Consider the following 21568-nt stretch of genomic DNA (forward strand, 5'->3'; position numbering starts at 1 on the left):
AGCGTTACACCCCTGATATATAGTTGGTGGGAATAGTGTATGTTGCACACATTTTTGAAGTAGACTTTAAATTAGAAGGTGATTTGGGGAATTTTCATTTTGTCCATTTAATTTTAACCAATTACATACAGGTCTCAGCTGAAAATTATTATATCCTAGTTTAAAAAGATGGTGATATGGTTAAAAAAAAAAAGTATCCGATTAAAAGTCTGAAAAGCTAGGTTCTGATCCTGTCTCCACCACTCAGGCACATGACACTGGGCTAGTTGTTTAAACTCTCGACATTTTTATTTTCTTATTTTTAAAATGATTTTGAGCTGGACTAGGTGATATTTAAAAGGTCCTCTCTCTGAGAGGTTAAAGTCTAGTCTAGGAGGAATTAAAAAAATCTGATCTTCACAAAATTTCCAACTTGCCAATAGTTGCTATCAAACAGTTTACCCTGATTTAATCATATATTATATAAAAGAGACTTGTCGAATCTCTGCCATGTCTCAACAGTGTCCCGGGGCATACAGCAGATGAGGTCCCTGCTGCTGTGCATGTCACATTTTAAGTGTTACAATTTGAAGAAGTCTTAGAGATCCTTGTCAAAATTCCTCATCCTGTAGATGAGAAGTCTGGAGGCCAGAGGAGTTTATGAATTGCAAAGTGTGGCAAAACTTGGGCTAGAATTCAAGTGTCCTCATTAGTGACACAGTGTTCTTTCCATTCCACATATTCCACGTGTGACTGGCAGGAGTAATGAAGAAATGAGTAAGAAATACTTTACAAGTGCTCAGTGAATGATGCTAAGTGAAGAGGAAGAAAATTAACAACCAGATCCCATATTTACCTCAAACAGGACAAGAAGTAGACTCATAAATAGGACACTGACATTCTTGGACCGTATTTAGAACTGTCAGAACATGCCCTCACCTTATTGGTAAATGGAATTTCATAAAGCAATTTTGATCTAGTTTTCTCCTTTTGAATGTTGAAGAAAAGAGTTGGTGTGCCCCTGGGTTGCATTACTAGTTCTGCCTTGAGCCTGCACAGTGATATTATATGCCTGTCGGTCTTTATGTTATGCGTTGACATACCAGCTCTAATTCCACTGCCAGAAGTATTTATAAAGTTTGTTTGGGGCTTTTAATAAACCTTGATCTCAGATGAAAGGCTAGAGAGAATATAAATTGTCACTATTAGCACTATTAATATAAATATCCAAAGTAGTCTTATGTTAATTATTTAACATTAGTGAATGATTTCAACCTATCATTTGCCTCCAATTACATTATATGTTAACATCAAAGAGTAAAAGGCCAAACCACCAAAATAGCCCTTCCCTCATTATTCTCCGTAGTAGGCTCTGTTCTTAATTATTTTGCATAGCTGGTGTTCCATAAATGACTTTCTAGAGCTTCTTCAATATTTTTCTCTACTAGCATCTCTCTCCCTGTATTCTTTATTCCTGTCATTTCTAACTCAGAACTTGTTTTGCTCTGTAGTACCTCAAAGCTCCTCATTGGATATTAGTTTTTCCTTGAAGAAGAGTGTATTTGTTCCCAGACATGTCAGAGTTGAGCCAGAGAGTAAGACAAAGGCCAGGTGATCTCCACATTTCCTAGAGCATGATTAGGATTTGGCGGACTGGGCATGAGCAGACCTGCTTGTGAGTCCTGGCTCTTTCACAGGGCAGGTCACTTAACCTCTCGGAGCCTAAATTCTGTTACCTATGATTTGGGCCCAGTGCTTGCTTGTCCTGCTTGTCTCACAGCAGGAGAGATCGAATGAGATGGCAGATGCTAAGGTCTTTTTCTAATTTTTAACAACATTCCTTCCGTATGAGTGTATTACCGTCACCTGTCACAAGAGCAGTGTATGGCCTGGGAATTTTGGGCTCATCACTTAGGACATTTGAATTTTGGTCTTCGTTTTGCCACACCGGTCATGTGACTTGGCACTCTTGGGTTAAAACCAAATTTTCCTCCGACATTCAATTCAGTTGTTTCAAATTTAGGCTCTCAGAAATTTAGATTCACAGTGCTTATTTAATAATCCCAATAATTATATTTCAACACCTACCCACCCACAGAGTCAGTTGTTCTGGGGTAAATCCCAGTATTTTTCAAAGCTTCTGAAGAGATTCTAATGGGAAGTCATGGTTGAGAATCACTGATCTGGGCCATCTTTGATGCGTCCTGTAAGACCATCCATCCCCTAGAGCCTGGTGTTACTTTGCCTTCGTGTCTGTTGGGTTTCGTTCTATTTATTTCCACTGAATTAATTCCAAGCCTTTTCAACTGATACCATCATGTATTTAGTCCTCAGTATTTCTTTTTTCTCATCTATCAAAACAGCAGTTGTAAGATTCTTTTTCAAACGTTTTCCTTAATGTTCCAAAAATCTAGGATGCTTATTTTAGCATCTTACTAAAATTTAAATTTGTCAGACCTAACTTAAAGGGCAAATTGCCCAGTCGTAAATTCACCAAATCGCCAATTCTCTGATTTCAACAAATTGGCCAATTTACGAAAAACAGTATCTTTGGAAACTATATGATGAATTACAAAACAAGTAAGTTGTTTTGTAAATCAGGTCTATGTTGGATAAATTGGCTATTGAGTCAGTTTGCTTTTGGTATATTGACAAAGATTATGTAAACGACCTGCCTCCCGCATCTCTCTCTTCTCATTTTTCCTCTTCCTGCTTTTGTGTTCTTCCCCTGTGGAGTATCACACTCATTACCTTTTACTCATTTCTCCAATCAACATATGACAACCAACTACTCCATGCAGACGGTTGTATATGAAACGTGGCTCCTCCTGCAAAGCCGTGTAGAACAAGTATTTCATGAACTCTCAGACTTCATATCAGACCCCACAGAAGTGGTTTAGGAAGGCTCACAGGGAGGAGAAATTTGGCACGAAAAGGATGCAGAGGATTCTGAGAGGCAATGATAAAAACGGCAAAGAGCTTTTCAGGGTGGTTTCATCCTCATTGTACCATCAGGTCAATTGGACCCAGTCTTGGTTTTTTAATTTCTTTGGGTAAGGATTAGTTTTGTTTTGTTTTGTTTTCACTTTTGTTCTTTTTTTTTTTTTTAATCTTCCAAAGAACAAAGAGAAATTTTCTACATTTTTTAAAAATACAAAACCATTCATTCTGTCTTGCAAATACCATATGAGTCTATCAAAACCTGTTACAAATCTAAGATACATAGTGGGTCTTGATGATCTTATTGTCTTGAAATATTTTCCCATTTATCATCCTAGAAATTATTTTATAGTTATCCATCAATTGTTTTGAACTGTGCTAGAAAAGACTAAAATAATATGAAGATAGAGGAATAACGGAATCACATAGAAGAACATTGCAATGAATGAACTAAATAGTCATGATTACACCATTATTTCAATTTTCTTATTGTGTCGTCCAAAGTATGTCAAGAACTGAAGAGTCTGAGATTTTACCCTCCTTGCAAGTAACCGAGTTAGCCTGCTATGCTCTCACGGGTGCTGGAAGGGACTCAAGATTCAGGGCCTTTATCACTCGTGGCACAGCAGGCCCGGGGGCTCCATGTTAGCAACGACTCCCTTTGCCTCCCAGGTGCTGTGAGGGCCATGTGGGAATGGGTCCAAGTAGGTGCTGCACATGCAGCAGGTTTGTGTATTAGCTGATGAACTCCCAAGCATATGCAACCCCCAGCCTTACAAAGGGAGCTGCAAGAAATGCCACCCAGCCTTTGCCCCCGAGGGTGACTCTATCTCTATTTTCTAAGTCTCTTCTCTCTGCAGACATCTTTGAACAGTTCTTCTGGGACAAAAGCTATCACAAGACATGTAGCAATGCCATGGAGAAGTCCCTTCCAACAAAATACTGTACTGTCTTTTAAGAAGAAGTTTTGTAATCTTTTTCATATTATTACGTTTGTTGAACGCAGGTTGAGAATTCAGGATTTCTCATTTTCTCCCATAATGACAAAGAGAAGGAAACTGGCAGAGAATGGCATTTCACAGTTATTACATGAATCAAAAGATGAATATAAAGAAACAGACAGTGGTACTCTAGATACTAATGATGATGATGATGAAATTGATTACATAAGCAAAAAGTGAGATTATGAGTCTTCAAATGATAATATCCTAGATGAATTTTTGCAAACTCAAGAGTCAGTGAATGAACAATATATTTCTGAGGACAAAAGGAAGTACAGTACTCTCATCCAGTTAGTTATGCAGCAAGAAGCACTTCGTCATGCAGTATTTTGCAACAAGAACCTGGACCAGCCCATTTTGACTAAAGAATGTGTGACAGAAGTCTTTCATTTTTGGGTATGTTTATGTATCAAAGTTAAGGAAGCAAATGGTGAAAGCAGAGTGTATAAAAATGTGATTGGAAGGAAAAGATGATATAGAAATGAAAATTTTCCTTGCATTGACCCTTCTAAAGGATGTTCATAAATCTAAAAAATGAAAAAAAAATTACAATTATGTGGCAAAGAAGATGGCCTTATCAATTAAAAAAAATTAGGAGTTGTCGCATTTTTAGATGTATTATGTTTTGAAGATACAAGTGCACGAATGAGCCAGAATTAATGATAAGCTAGAACTCATTAAATCTGGAATCAGTATTTACAAGATAAGTATTTTCCAGAATTATGAATGACAATTATTCAGCAGTCCACTGCATTCATACTTTCAAAAACAGGAGAATATGTAATATGCTTAAATTCTTGCTCAAATTTCTAATAAAGTTATTTTTACTCTCTTTATTTTTGTCTAAATTATCAATAACTAAAATATTGTTTTAATCCCATCCATTAGACCTGAATAGCAAATGGTGATGATTAATTGTCTTGATATATTAAAGATTAAGCAAAAGTACATTGTTGTGTTCCAGGATCTGGAAGCAAGCTGACATTTTGTATTCCATCTTTCTGTTTGTTTGTACAAACGAATCTCCTGTGGTTCCCACATTGTGCGAATTGCAATTGACTTCAAGTGATATTACAGTAAATATAGATCCAGCTTTCACAATCAATAGACATTTTGTTTTTCATGTCCAGAAAGTTCCTTTAGGGCACAGAATTTTCTCTAAGTTTGCGAGGGAGAGTGTAATATGTACCTATGTTTGCACCTTCTTAGAAATAATATAGAGCAAAGCTCTTAACTTTTGTCTCCAACTAAAGTGGAGAGGGCAGGGAAAATGTTATATAAGACGTCAATTTTAGTCTTCCTAAATGGTACTTCTCATGGATATTGTGTCCTTGAATATTCCAAGAAAATGTAGGGAGCAGGAGTCCTCAAAGAAAATGTGGTATACCTTTCTCACATAATTTAGTCTTGCTATTGCCACTTCGTTGTTCATTTTGAGTGCATCCCAGAACTCCTGACACACCCAGAGTCCCTTGACAGCATATGGGATTATTCCCAAATCAAATGTAAATCATCTGATCTTTCACGTTAGCAAATTTTAAAAATCTCATTGCATATATATATATATATATATATATATATATATATATATATATAGTTACTGGATGACTGAGAAGCAATTGTAGCACCAAATTCAATCAAATGTATTGAGTAGCTGTTATGTGTTAACACCATATATTCAAAGACAGCAAAGCATAGTCCCAGTACTTAAAATTCCCCAATTAAATGGGAAAAAGAGCAGTTAATGAAAAAATTATGTAACATACGTATTTCTTGTTGTTGCCCTGATAAGTTATTGCCACTCAGGAAGCAAAGGAATATGCTTGAACTGATGTGGACAGCATTAGCAGCAGAATGAAGTCTGATGTAGTAGTGATATTATAGTTTGATTTTCACATAGCAGGTGCTTAGCAAGTGCCTGTTGGATGAAGGAAAAACTGAATGTCCTATCCAGTTTCTGTGTAATACGGTGTTTCCCCGAAAATAAGATCTAGCTGAACAGTCAGCTCTAATGTGTCTTTTGGAGCAAAAATTAATATAAGATGCTGTCTTATATTATAAAATAAGACTGGGTCTTATATTAATTTTTGCTCCAAAAGACACTTTAGAGTTGATTATCCGGCTAGGTCCTATTTTCGGGGAAACACTGTAAATGTTCTGAAATCCTGCCTAATTTGCAGAATACTGCATGTTTTCTAGTTTTCATAACATACTTTAAATGTCCAAAGTCATGTGGTTTTGGCTACTTCTTTTTTTTTTTTTAAGTGTCTAGGAAAGGCTGCAGAACTTGTTCATTTCAGTTGAGTATGTTAAAATGAAGTGGTGCGGGGGAAGGAGAGCCTAAGTTCAAAATTACAAATTGTTTTGGCAAGACCAACTCCTTTTCATACTAACCCCCAGGCCACAGAGTTTCATTGTTGTCCATCTGAATGAATGCATGGCTTTCATTTAGCAAAAAAAAAAGAAGAAAGAAAAACAAAAACAACAACACACACACTTTCTAGCAATTGAAGTTTCAGGAAAACAATTGGTTGTGGCAAATGACAGATGAATTTGTTCACCAAATAATGTTATCAGCTTTATTATGCCCATGGGCTTTTGTGGGCATATGGCTAAAAAATAAGAAACTGGCTGACATTATTTAAAAATATATACTTTTCCTCACATATACTTATATGTCCTCTCTTGCCCTTTCATTCAGCCATTCAGGACATATGTTAACAGAGCATTTCTAACATACTTAGAATTCACCTTTAGTGAGCTATCTACCAAAGTATATTGCTATTACCTCAAATTATTGGTCCTTTCAACTAAGGATGGCCTGGCAGTCGGATTTTTTTAAAGAGATAGTTCAGTTGAGTTTTCGATGGCTTTAAAATATTCTAGATAGCCACTGCATTGGCAGCAGTCGGCCTGGGGAATGCTTTGTACAAGATCCAAAAGAGTGTTTCTGAGTATTCAAAAAAGGATTAATTATGAAAGCAAACTTTAAAAGTAGAGGCAGAGTTGATCTCGGTCACTTTTGAATTAAGTCTCAAAGCCACAATGATAAAAATAAAACACCTTGCCTGATTCCTATTTAGATCTGATCTGCCTGTCACCAGAATTAATCCATATAGGGGGATTAACTGTTCACATGCTATTTCAACATCCAAGTGCTGTGTGTGGAGTAACGGAAAATGATTAATTTGTTCTGTCCTTCTCTTTGAGCACACAGGACATCTCTTAAAAAGAAAATAACCCTTTATTTTGAGACCAGAGAAGATTAATTATGTTCACCTCCCCACGGTAGGTACTTTGAAGTCAGTGAGCCTGGACCCTGCCTTGGCCAGGACGATTTCCATCCCTTATCATGCTCCACCTCAGGTCCCTCTCTTCTGTATTAAATGTGGAAGAGGCAGATGTGACTGCCTACTTGAGCGTGCCTTGGTGCCTTGGAGCGAGGGCTTTGCAGTCTGGGACACGATGAGGATTTCTCAGTACCGGCCCTATGTCAGGTGTCCCACTTCCCCACCATTCTTCCTTGGCCAGTTTGAAGTACGTCTGTCAGTAGATCCAGAAACATAGTTTCTTTACCTGCCACCTTAGCAAACATTGCTGAACTCAGTCTCTTCCAGGAAACCCTTGCTTGTACTGTTTTCCCATGATTAGCAATCATATTTCGGGGACCAATATTTTTAAATTTCTTTTTTCTGTGAAGACATTGTATTCAGTTTTAAGAAGTACGGTGATTTCACAGAAATTACATTATGGATCTCAAGGCCCTCCTCTTTGTAGACCGGTTATAAGGGTCCAATTCCGTGTTCAGCGTACAGAGAACCCTAAACCAGTCTGCATTTGTCTTCATATATTCCTTTTCCTTTCTGGTAGGAAGTGACAAGACAAATGTCCAAAGAGGGAATCTCAAGCATCTCATGGGAAGAGATACATTTTTTCTTTATTTCCTCTGTCTTCCTTTCTCCTTCAACTCATTCTTGCTATTATTGGAAAAAGAAATCCCCAAATTAAGCTATCAATAAGGTCATGAGTTGAGTGACCTATAATTTGATTAGGTCTAAAATTAAAGCAATAATCTGGAATGGCAGATCCTTAGATTTCATATAGTTCTTCGCTTTAAAAATGGTGAGAGTTGGAAAATATCTAGAAAGCCTTCTCTATCCAAGTTTTCCCATGAAGATATGCTCTGTTCTTAAATTTATACATTTGTACTCTTAAAGATCTACCACTTTTGACTAGAATGTTGTTATATAAAGACAAATAGAATTTGTTGTTGTCAAAAATTCTTCTTCAGTTTAGCTCAGCGATAGCCACTGATGTCATACTGCCCCATTAACTGGTGTTTTTATTAAAGAGCCGTAGGCACCCTCTTACCCAAGACGCACGTAAACACTTCTAAGTGGGTGTCCATTTTTTATATCTCTCTTAAAGTACACAATCTAGAAATAGAAAATTTTTCTGATATTCCAAGAAATCCACACAGCTTTGAGCACAGGTCTCTCTGAAGGATGTGCAGCAACAAAAAGACTTTGCCGGCCTGTTCTCTGCTACTGTTCAGCTTGGTTCCAGCCAAGTGTCTTATACAGTTTGGATGAAAAGAGGGCCCTTTTAAGCCAATACAGCTGTGCTGGATGGAGTCACCACAAGTGAAAAGTCAGACAGTCTATCCTTTTTATGATCTCACCCTTCCTCTCCTTGAAACTTGTTTACTCAGGTCCTTTTACCATCTTTCAGCCATTTGTCAAGAAAGTTTTGCAGTGGGTCTCTTTCCAAATGAAATAGAATTGCATTTTTGAACCCAAACAAACTGCTTCATAACCTTGTTTATTTAATACCTGTGTAGTGCCAAAAAATGTACGCACTTATTTTAAAATAAAAATATAGACAGCATATCCTTTAATTTATTGTCTAAACCTCAAAACGTAATTTCAGTAGCGCTATAAGAAAGTGATGGTGGTTATATGTTAATAAGAAAATGAACACATGCGCATTTTTATAAAAAGAAGTCTATTTACTAAAATATACCTATGGTTAAATCTGTTTGAGCTTTCTCTACAGGAAACAGGAATCTAAGAATTTCAATGAAACCCCTTTCTAATTCCTAATTGCTTCCATTTATGTTGTCATATATTATTCAACTTCCCTGTCGTCTGAAACAAAGGGATGACTAAAGAAGAATACACTGTGGACCACTATAAACTGCTCAACTTCATACAGTTTGGTGTGTGTGGAAGATTTTGGAGTAGTAAAATTGCCAGATTATTCCTTGCCCTTTTCAACAGATATCTAAACACACCTGTAGGTGCAAAAGCCACAGCGGCTAATAGACAGGATTTCTGAATTTCACTGTTGTTTCTACCACTTGATCTTGCCCTTACTCTAGAGAAAATAAATGCAACAGCAAACTTTTGCTTCTGGGTTTTTACTGAAGAGGCCAAGATTCCGTGGGTTGATTAGAGCACGGTAATGCTGCCTTTGTCTTTATCAGCCAAAATTTATTGAATCACCTCTTGTGGCCAGATTGTGTGCTATGCTAGTACTAAATGTTATGAAAAAACAAAAGGTGTTAGTGAGCATCATAAAACTCAACCTCATACTGAACTTCCCAAACCCATCCGCATGCACATGTGCTTGGATTCGTGGTTTTGAGCACAGATTCTTTAGCACTGGCAAAATGAAATTCTTCCTGAGTTCATCTTCAAACTTCTAGAAATAAGCCTGTCAAGGACGCATCTCTGAAATTCTAGCTAAGAGTCGATACCTAGAGAGGGATTAGGAATTATGTAAAACACTCATTGTTACAGCTTCTGGCTGCTGTCCTTTTTAGCTGGGGATTTACCACAAAAATAGGTATATAGTAAAACTGCCACGACTACGTTCAGACAGCTTGGATTCACATCAGTTTTGCCAACATGACTGTGAAGGTTATTCAGTTGCTTCATCTGTATAATGGGGATAACAATAGTATCTACATAAGGAGGTGTGAGGATTAAGAAGTATATTCAAAATTGAATTATATTTTTATGCGTCAGTTTTCTATTATGCTACTAAACAGGATCAGGAGTGAGGAACTGATCACTTGCTTGCCATTGCTCCAGGCCAGTGGAAATCCAGCTCCTTAAGCCTTTCAGATAAACCATTAGACACAATGTATTGGTCCTTTATGAAGTAGAGTCTTACTGTGAATTTTTCTTGGTTTTCAAATTTCATATGAAATTTAGGCTCTTGTAACATTTTCAAAAGAGAAACAGCCTCTTACCTTAACCCTTTGTGAATGTGTGATTTAGGCCTTTTAGAAAATTGACTTAAGAAAATTGAAGACAAGTTAAGCACCTGTCATTTGCTGGTGCCCTTATTAAATAAACTAGACAAATTGTTCCTTTAATTCTAACAGAAGGGACTTGTCTGTGCCCTTTAAAGCATTAGACTATGTAAGGCAGAAGTAATTAACCAACCTAAAAAAATAAAAAGTTTCCCTGACCCTGGACGAGGTATCTTGCCCTGGAAACTAACATGCTATAGGTCTTCATGGCGTCTCCAAAATCCAGCAAGTTTCTTATTTAGACTATTCATCTGCTACTGGTTCTTGTCTCTCTGGCACTGTTAGCTTTTGGGGAAAAGGGAACTTGGAATGACATGTCATGTGACAAGACTCTAACCATGGAACCCCAGCCAATCTCACGTTAAAAACTAAATCAATTAATTAATTGATTTAAAAAAAAAACAGTTTGAATATGCATACTCTTAAGTCTATATGCCAGAGTGGTGATTCTAAGCACATTCACATGGAGAGAGAGAGAAGGACAGTTAGAAAATAAATGTACTCCCCAAATATCACTTAATCATGAAATTATGAGACCTAAAATGCCTGTAGGCTCGGAATCATTGTCTTCATTACTTTACATCTTATTGCGGCACACGCCCTCAAAATCTCAGTATCTGTACGTGTAATTTCCTTAAAATAAATGCGATTAACTTTTTCTTTGTATAATTCTTACACCTTTTGCTTATGCATATTTCTTGTCCCACTTCCCCAGTAACTAAAAAGCTCCTGAAGAACAAAACGTATATGCTGTCTATGTCTTGTGGATCTCTCTATATCTATGTACACAGTTGATGCCAATTGATTGACTAGAATGTAAGAATGAAGAGAAAGGCAAGTGTACTGGAAAGTACCACTGATACGGAGGGAGATATGTAGAAACAATACATAGACAGATATAAAAGAAGAGACAACTAAAAGAGATGATGAGAAAGTATAAAGATGTGAAGATATGGGAGATGGAGGAGGAGAGTAAAAAAATAACTGCATTTAAGAAGGGGCCAAGGAGTTTTTTTAAGGTTCACTCAAGAAAAGTAGCCATTTGAATATGCATCCAAATACATAACCAAATATTTAAAATAAACTAGTATGTGAAAACATGCTGGAAAAAAATTTTTTATGCAGTCACTTGTTGATTGAAAATTTTAAGGAAAATTATTTGCATAACATGTTGGATTTTACAGTAGGAGAAAAGAGATCATTTGCTTATTTTAATAACAAAATGAGTTTAACGTATTTAACCTAGGTGCAGAGGGTCACTTCTGAATGTGAAATGTTATGGAATAAAAAGGGGAAATAAAGTTTTAAAATTGCAAGTCTGTTGGAATACTTGTTTATGACATTTTAAAAAATATTTATTAAATTTATTGGGGTGACATTGGTTAGTAAGATTATATAGAATTCTGTAATACATCATCTGTATATCACATTGTGTGTTCACCACCCAGAGTCAGTTCTCCTTCTATCACCATAGATTTGACCCCCTTTTCCCTCATCTACCACCCCCCCCTCCCCTTACCCTCTGGTAACCACTAAACTGTTGTCTGTGTCTATGAGTTTTTGTTTGTTTGTCTTGTACATTTGTTGTTTTCAGTTTTATATCCCACATATGAGTGAAATCATATGGGTCTCAACTTTTTCCATCTGACCTATTTCACTTAGCATAATAATCTCAAGATCTATCCATGTCTTTGCAAATGGCAGTATTTCATCTTTTCTTATGGCCGAGTAATATTCCATTGTATACATGTACCACATCTTCTTTACCAATCATCTATCGAAGGACACTTCGGTTGTTTCCACATCTTAGGCCACCATGAATAATGCTGCAGTGAACATAGGTATACACATATCTTTACAGGTAAATGTTTTCAGATTTTGGGGATAGATATCCAGAAAGAGGATTGCTGGGTTGTATGGTAGTTCCATTCTTAGTTTTTTGAGGAACCTCCGTAGTGTCTATCCTAATTTACATTCCCACCAGCAGTATATAAGTGTTCCTTTTTCATAACCTCTCCAACACTTTTTATTACTTGTCTTGTTGATAATAGCCATTCTAACAAGTGTGATGTAGTATCTCATTGTGGTTTTTTTTGTATTTCCCTAATAGCTAGAGAAGTTGAGCATGTTTTCATATATCTGTTGGCAATTTGTATGTCTTCTTGGGAGAAGTGACTGTTGAGGTCCTCTGCCCATTTTTTAATTGGATTATTTGGTCTTTTGTTGTTGAGTCGTATGAGTTCTTTATATATTTTGGATATTAGCTGCTTGTCGGAGGTGTTGTTTGCAAATATCTTCTCCCATTCAGTTGGTTGCCTCTGTTTGTTGATAGTTTCTTTTGCTGTACAGAAGCATTTCAGTTAAATATAGTCCCATTCGTTTCTTTTTGCTTTTCCTTCCCTTACCTTTGAGGTCAAATTCATAAAATCCTCTCTAAATCCAAGGTCCATATGTTTAGTACCTACATTTTCTTCTATGCAGTTTGTTTCAGATCTTATATTTAGGTCTTTGATCCATTTTGAGTTAATTTTGGTATACGGTAACAGATAGCAGTCTAATTTCATTCTTTTGCACATGGCTTTCCAGTTTTCCCAGCATCTTTTATTAAGAGGCTTTCTTTTCTTCATTGTATGTTTTCAGCTCATTTGGCTCAATTATCTGGCCACATATATGTGGGTTTATATATGGGTTTTCAATTCTGTTCCATTGGTCTGTGTGTCTGTTTTTCTACCAATACTGTGCTATTTTAATTATTGTTGCTTTGTAGTATAAATTGAAGTCAGGGAGTGTGATAATCTCCAGCCTTGTTCTTTTTTTCAGGTTTGCTTTTTTTAAGGAAGTAGAACCAAAAAAAATCATCAAATTTGTATGGAATCACATAAGACCCCAAATAGCCAAAGCAATCCTGTTTATGAAACTTTTATTCGATACATAACCTTTTGGTTTAAAATCACCATGGCATTCATTTATATTGTTCAAGGACCAATATAATTCTTGGGGAAATTTGTATTATATTGTTCAAGGGCCAATATGATTCTTGGGGAAATCTGTAATTTTACTATTTAAATGAATACAGCATATATGGTAGCTGAAACTACTCGATCTCCTAAACCTCTATGTTGGAGTCTATATTGATGAATCTTTCCTACACGTGAAAAAATTAAATGAAGTCATTTAAAGTGCATGGCAGTTTAAGTAGGCACAAGTGGCAAAAAGGCTAACAATCATATAAATGTTAAGCAGACGGAACACAATAACTAACTAGTTTAAATGGAACTTGAAAAGGAAGATTTAAAAACTTGAAGAAACCTCACATATGACTTCCAGCTTTAAAATGGCAAAGTAAGGGTGTTTCTGTTCTTCTCGCAAAAAAATCACATTAGAAAAATAAGAATATGAAGAAATAGAAACACTTTTTACACGTTGACAACTAAAAGACATCTATAACTCAAAGTCGAAGAACACTGAAAGAAAAATGGTAATGACTCAGAACAGAGAAGGTGAAACCCAAGTGTCTGTCAGGGGGAAAGCAATGGAAAGCAGTTATCATTCGCGGTGCAGAATTTCAGAAAGGCTTTTGAACTGGAAGTACTAATTACTGCCGAAGGAGAGGGTGGAAATGACTACATTGATGGTATCTGCAGGAGGAAGTAGACCCTCAACTCTCTGTCTCCATCCTGACCCCAACACACACCCTGTGGAGATGTAAGGAGAAACTCTGGATTGAAGATGCAGGCAGAGAACAGCATCGGGGTGAAGAGGAAATTTAAAGTGGGAAGATTAAGGGAAAGCGGTGAGAACAGCAGTTTCTAACGCTGTCTACGTAGTTCCAGAAATACTGAATTTTCCCTAAGAAAAAACTTCCATGTACTCATAATTTGGAAACTCTGCCCCACCAAAAACAAAACAAAACAAAACAAAAAGCCAGTGACCACCTGATTAGCCTACAATTTAATTGTGTAGTTCTCAGGCATCATTTGCAATAATTAACGCAGTGCTGCGCATTGGTGTCTAACAATCCCTGACATCTCATGGACACAATAGAGCTTGATGTGTCGCTCACAGAAGTCCAATATGGTTGACAGCTCTCCTCTGTCTTGTATCTGTGCCATCTGAAACATGCGGCCTCCACGGTCCTCACGGCAGAGGCTGGGATGGAAGAGCCTAGCACACGGGCTTAACTGTCTCACCCCAGAACTGACACATGTCATTTGCACTCACAGTGTATTGTTCAGAACCATTCACATGGGGGACATTAGGAGAGCACATGGAATATTGGGTGGCCGCTAACTTCTCAACAACTCTGCGAACTTATGTCTAGGTTCTCGTAAAGCCTTTCACTTTCTTCTCATGCACCAGCCATGGGGTTTGTTGTTTAATTCATTGAATAATTGTAATTCATTTTAAATTTAAAAACTAATATCTATTAGGTGCTGTTTCCGTGACAGCACTAAGAATATAGAGATGCATATGATACATTCTCTGGTCTGAAGGTTATTCTACCATGTAAACTCTTAGTTTACATTGGCCTTGAAATAATTTTCAGGTCATTCCCTCTTAATGTTTATATTGGTATGTGTAAATCAGTGACCAGCTAATCAGACTGTAAGTGATTGATTTATAATCAGCAGGATCTTGTGTTCCTGAAACAAACATTTAATTTCAGATTATTCCCTCAAGTCTTTTGAAAACTGTACCTCTTTTCATTTTTAACTAAAATAATTGTTAAGAACTCTTCCTTATAATGGCAACATGTGTGGATCTTTAATGTGCTTCGTTGATAAGTAAACTGCAAATTCATCTGTTTTTCAGTATTACCTTCTGGTTTATTTCTGATGTTCACTGAAGCAGGTTTGCAAATTAATATTAATAGGAAATGCTCTATTGAAAGTTTCATAGCATATCAGTTGAAGGTAATTATCCAGGAAGAATTTTCATATCTGAATCAGTCTTGCAAAATGCATTCCATATACTTTATAAAAGGAAATCATTCTTCTGATTTGAAAAGATAGATTTACCTTAGAGATACTATTATATCTGTTCTTATTTGAGTCTCTCAATTTACAGCTTGAACTGCTTATACCAGTGGTGCAACTGGTTTTTAGTAGTTGGGTTCTGAGAGTCTTCATAAAATTTTTATGCTGTTTGGTTTCCTTCTGTTTTCTTTCCCAGAGTACCCGAGTGGCCTTGGACCATCTGGAATCTGTGCCTGAGAAACTGAGCCTACTGGAAGATTTCAAAGACTTCAGAGTGAGAAAGAGTTGGCTTGTCTCTTTTCATATTTTTATCTGAGTTAGAACATTGACATCTTCCTGATGTACAAAGAAAATTGTAGAGAGGGAGGGAAGACCAAAAAACACTGGGGACTTTTAACACTCTGTCCTATCAGAGTTCATTGACATTTGTGAAGTCAGGATTGAAAACAATGAATGTATATGAGCACAATCTAGGAAAATAGAGAGTTTTACCCTAACCACTAGAAGCTCATTTGGCCCCCGAAAGCTTTAGCAATCATTTAGAAATAGCGAAGAATTAAAAGAGGTTATACATTATATTGACAATAGCTTAACTTTTTCGATAAACAATTTTAATTTATGAATTATCTTTTCTTTTAATGGCAAATTTCCAGAGTATTGTTTGTTTAAGAGATACGATCATGTGTAGGTTATTCCTGTACTATGATATATGAATTGAAATCCACGTAGAGTTTTAGATTTTATATCCCCTGCCATTTATTGATAGAACTCTAACCACAAAGCATTTCATTAGCAATCCAATTAATTGCATGTGTGGATTTACCTCCTGTAATTCTGCTTAAGTTCCTCATAGAGGAGAGATACAAAGCAAATAACCCTGGCACCCAGTCCTGCCAGACAAGGTCCAAGCCAGAGAACGTCTTTACATATCCCTTTGGGGATGCATATATAATGGACAATTTTAGCAGTTTGTAGTTTCTTGACCTTGTATGGCTGAAGCTAATAATGGTGAGAGTTCTCTTGAAAAGCTTTTAACCTCATTTCACATTGGCTTTAAAATATAACTTATGTTGTATTTAGATTCTGTTTAAATCTAACATATTCTTTGAAGGTATAATAAGTAGGCAATAAAGGCTGATTATGCCATATTGATTTATTGGTGGCACTGATATGATGAGGCTCTCAAGGTCTACACGATTTTGAAATTACACTATCTTTCATTTAAACGTATTTTGGTAGTTCAATAACTACACATTTTTGGGTGGGATCCAGGATTGAGCTGACACATCCAGACATCCAGACTATCACAAATAGAACAAAACCAAGTGTTTGTAGTATATTTGAGTAACTTTTCAATTCTTTCTCATGATTTGATATTTGCTGTATAAATCCCCATCAAAGAATTATGAAACCAGTGTCCACGAAGATGCGATTTCTACTCACCTTTTTATTACCCACTGTGGATAGTAAGGAATATGTTACACTTATATTCTTTCCACCTTTTTCTCTGTGGCTAGCAGAAGTCATCTGAGTGAGTGAAGGGCAGAAAAGAGAAGGTGTTGGAAACAGGTCGCATTTGTCACTGAGAAACAGAAGCCTCTCTTATACCAGCATAAAAATACAAAGTTTCACCTTTAATGACAGCTCACTTTTTCCCCAGTGGCATACACTGAACTGAATATTTATAAGTACAACTTTAAAGTTTTATTTTCCACTATTACCAAAAGGGTTTTTTAAATTGTTGTTATTTTCTTTATATAGGCTAATGATTATTTACAGGTCTAGCTTATATATATATACACACACTCCCATATGAAGATGCCTTAGTAAAATTTTTAAGGAGAATATTTTTCAAAGTTTAGAATTGTGCTTTCTGATAATAGTCATTAAAATTGAAACCTTTAGCTTTAAAATGTAAAGGAGTTCATTAGCAAGTGTTATGCGCTGCTATGTGGCAGGCAGTAGCTAAGTGCTTTACATTTTTCGAAATCCTCAGAGATACCCCATAGACCGGGGTAGGGGGCCGGGTATTTGACCCCTTGTTACAGCTGAGGAAACTGAAGCATGGAGTGACTATGTAAGTTGGTGCTGGGATCTAAGTCTGTGTATTAACCGCAAAGCGCATCTCCTTTGCCCTACTGCCTCTAGCTTGAAACCCATTGTGTATGTACTCTAAAGCCATCGATACGATTAAAAAGAGTTCATTTAATCCATTTAGTGAAAATAATGAGACAGAGCCTTAAATAAAAAATACATAAAGCCTCTGGATCATTAGATGTAGATTATATTTTCTAGGTCCCTAAAACTCTAAAAATCAGTGTGCTGTGACCGAGAATCCAAAGACCTAAGTTCTGGTCCAAGTTCATGTACCAGATGAAATGACTTACTATCTCTGGGGATATCTCCTCATCCATAAAACGAGAGACTTGAACATTTTCTCTATGGTTCCTACTCACACTGGCTTCACTAGCAGTTATCTTAATACTACCATCTATGAGTCTAAGTATGAATAGGAGTCTCATCCTATTTAAATAGTCTCGACTTTATTCTTCTGTAAACATGCCATAGTCTCTCTCATTTTTCTAACCTCATTTCTACAATCAGCTGTACAATCTCACATTTAAACATTATATGTTTATTATGGTGGAGAGGGACTACCATTGTCTTCCAAGCCCAATCCTCCACAAATTACCTAACCTTGGGCAATTCATTCTTCATTTCTCTGGGTTTTGTAGGGTGTGTTTTTTGTTTTGTTTGTTTTTGTTGTAGTTTAATGTAAAAGTGAGAACTTTGGAATTCTACTGTAATACTCCTAGCTTGACCTTTCAGTAAGGTTCTGGAAACTATTTGGGGAAACTAAATCCCCATAGATGGTTTTTCTTACATACAAAACTCAGTTGCCTTCATTTTATTTTAATTTCTAATTCATGATAGAAATGGCTAAATAAATGGCTGTAGTGACTGTTTGCTATGTCCCATCCTCTCCCCCACAAAATGAAGGAAAAATAGAAAGAAGAAGGGAGGGAAGGAGAGAAGGAAGGAGGGAGGGAGGAAAGACGGAAGGGAGGGAGGAAGGAAGGAAGAAAGACTGGCCCTGGAAATTTTGCTTTCTTAATTACTTTTTACCTGATTCTTTTAATGCCTTTGAGGTCAGATGAGATATCCTTAAGTTTAAAAATCTACATGATATAATAGTTAAAAAGCAGAATGTTATTTAAGAATTAGTGAAGAAAAGTGGCTCTAGTTTTACAGGTAATAAATAGTCTTTTTTTTTTTTTAACAAAAAGACTATTTTGATGCCAAATACTACTATAAGTGACAGAACACAAATCCAAAAATGGTATGTCGTTAATGACCATCTTTGGAGAACTTACTGTTAATTGAACCTTTTTCCCCTCAAGTAAAGGGTGTCAATCATTTCAGATTGGCATAGAGACTAGTTGTAAAAAGAATGTAAATAACCAATACGGGACCCTATGTTATTTTTATAGTAGCATCCGAAGCGACTGTTTTCTTCTTTACACTTAGGGAACCTATGATTCTCCTAAATATCTCTCTAAACTCTTGTTATTTATTATCTACATATCCATACTTTCTTATTCTAATTTCAAGTACTGATTTTTTTTATTGACACTTTGTTGTTTTTCCAGGATTCCCACAGTTTATCCGAGAGAATTGATGGGAGATATTCTAAATACAGAGTTCACAGAGAGTCCCTTCAGCAATCCCGAGATGACCCCAAGTACCGAATCAAAAGCTTCAAGGTAATGTCCTTTATGTATATTTTCAGTCTTTGAGCATTATTCATGTTTATGGCTACAACCTTCTAAGCAACCCCTGCCGGGTTCGTGTAAGAGTACTTGTGAAAGAGAAGATATTCTTCAATATATGAAATAGATTTCCAATTTTATGGGAGAAGAGAATAAAAATCCAAAGATAGTACCTATAACTCTTTACCTGGGCACTAACCTTTAAGTTTGTGCTACTGTTGCTTAGTATGTTGTTTGTCCATAGGAACGGATGATCTTAAGGAATCCTGAGCCAGGAAACCCCTGGTCTCTTGGTTGGTTAAAGGCTTATTGTGAGTGATTTCTCTCCTCTCTGTGTAAGTCCACTCTTGGTGCTGAAGTCCTCAGCAGGTCAAGTAGCATATAGTACTTTGTAAACTATAGTCTTGGCACTTATAGTTATTCTTTTCCTGAGGATATAAACTCCATACTGCTACTTCAGTTTATGATACATTAGGGTGTAACCAACACAGGACATTGGGAAGATTTGACCCTATTGACAAAAAGCCCACCATTGCCTCAGTCTCCCCAAGTTGCACTTGGGTGTGGATGATTTAAAGCACATTTGACCCTGACCAGTTATCAGGCGAGAGCAGGGTTTTGTCAGCCTTGGCATTCCTAACCTGTGGGCCAGGTAATTCCTGGTTGTTGAGGCTGTTCTGTACATTGTAGGATAATTAGCAGCAGCCTTAGCGTCTATTCATTAGATGCCAGGAGCATCCCCCATGCCAAGTTGTGGCATCAAAAAATATCTCCAGACACTGCCAAATGTCCCCTTGAGGGCACAATTGAGCCCCATTGCGAACACTGAGCTAGAGAGGCTCCATCTATATTCGAATGTACACTCTAAGTCAATTTAAAAGGAAAAAAAAAAGCTAAAGACTCTTCTGGCTTTCTGATATTCTTAAAAACTTCAGTATGTGTGAATATTCATTACACTGTGTATGTTCATGTGTTACAGCCAAATATAATTATTTCTAAGCAGCTTTGCCCTCCTCTGAATGTAATTGGATAGAATGCTCAGTGGATGTAAAGACTGTTCATTTCCAGAAGCCCTCACTAGTGAGGGCACTAGTGAGCACTCCACTTCCCGCATTCCGACCAAACCTCAACACGATGACACCATGTTATTGATAGCCTTATTGTGAGAGGGCATCCTGTGACTTTGTGCCTTTTCACCTTTGTTTTCTGGAGCTTGATATTATGGATTGTAACCTTGATGTTTCGTATAGCAAATTTCAAGTTTACTAATCATCTTCCCTCGTGCCCATCAGGCCCATATACACACGCATTTCTCCACCACTCACGGGGGGACTGCTAACCTGCAATGGAAATACAAGGTATAGACAACAATAGCTAATAATAATAGCTACTCAGTATCGAGCCAATCACATGAAATTGCTCTTTTTGTAGGTGTCGCATGCTTCATTGCATTCGTTATCTCATGTAAGCTTCACAGCTACCCTGTCAGGCTGGCACCATTATTTTTCCTCTTCTACCGTTCAAGAAAGCAGGGTTATAGAGCAAGTAAACGGTTGTATCAGGATTAAAACCTAAATCTGCCTGGCTTCAGTCATCTATGTCCTTGACCACTAGATTATTACAGTGTAAACTGGGGCCTCCTGCACTTTAATTTTTCTAGCAGTCACCAAATGTAGGATTATATTTTTAATATGTAGAAGTCAGTTGTCTCCAAAAATACATAAACACATTACATGCCTCTTAGTTCAACAGAGGTCTAGATGCAAATGAAACATTTAAAACATCATTTCCCAAAACAGATTTGATATCAGGTGAATCAGTGCTATCTAGTGGCACCCAAATTGATACAAATCAGTGTAATTTCCATAACAGCATATGGCAAAGCTATGAATGTTTAACATGTTCAGCAAGTAATCTCATTGGAGTCCTCTTTAAAATGACATTTGCAGCTGAAGAGAAAATCAGGCCTGGTTTGTAAGTGAGGCCAACACTTAGCAAAATGAGAAAGAAGGTTTGCAAATGGATTGTGCAAGTATAGGAAAGGGCCACAAAGCACATTATACGATGACATGTTCCACATCGATACCACTTAAGCATTTTAAAATATTGACCCATTTCAGTGATGCATATGTGACATGTGTCTGGCCTGAAATAGTGCAGCGATCTAACACAAAACTCAGGAGGATATCACATTTTTGGTAGTCGTCGGAGAGGAAAATGTGGGAGCACATTTTTGCCGATTGTGGATACCAATGATCATTTACTTCTATGCTTTTTATGAAAATTATTTATTTAAAAAGACTGACAGGGGAGGCAGTTTCAAAGGAAGCATGAGCTCAGATGGGCAGGGAGAAAATTGTCGGGCATTTCTTGCCTCATGGAGAATCAGAAGAGCTACCTCCAGTTAGTCATTGACATCCTGAAGACAATGCTTCAAATAAGAGGCATTGGGCCTCTTTCGATCAAAAGAGAAGCTGTCCCACTTTCATAAGGCATTATTTCAACAGCTCTTAACTTCCACATGTTTCTCTAGGACAAACTTCAAAGAATAGGCGCAGGGCAGGGACTTGAATTCATTGATTC

The 21568-nt window shown here is 36.9% G+C and overlaps 1 protein-coding gene across 5 annotated transcripts in view; it reads left to right on the forward strand.

The window, feature by feature from the left end:
- The window catches only part of CEP128 (centrosomal protein 128), a 340375-nt gene that overhangs the window by 301576 nt on the left and 17231 nt on the right, over window positions 1–21568 (forward strand). For all 5 annotated transcript variants that reach the window (XM_033109699.1, XM_033109698.1, XM_033109695.1 and 2 more), the window contains 2 exons: window positions 15412–15489; window positions 18866–18979. In XM_033109699.1, coding sequence (XP_032965590.1) covers window positions 15412–15489; window positions 18866–18979 — 192 coding nt within the window. The remainder of the gene's footprint in view (window positions 1–15411; window positions 15490–18865; window positions 18980–21568) is intronic.

Source organism: Rhinolophus ferrumequinum, chromosome 6 (genome assembly GCF_004115265.2).
Source record: "Rhinolophus ferrumequinum isolate MPI-CBG mRhiFer1 chromosome 6, mRhiFer1_v1.p, whole genome shotgun sequence".
Classification (NCBI taxonomy): domain Eukaryota; kingdom Metazoa; phylum Chordata; class Mammalia; order Chiroptera; family Rhinolophidae; genus Rhinolophus; species Rhinolophus ferrumequinum.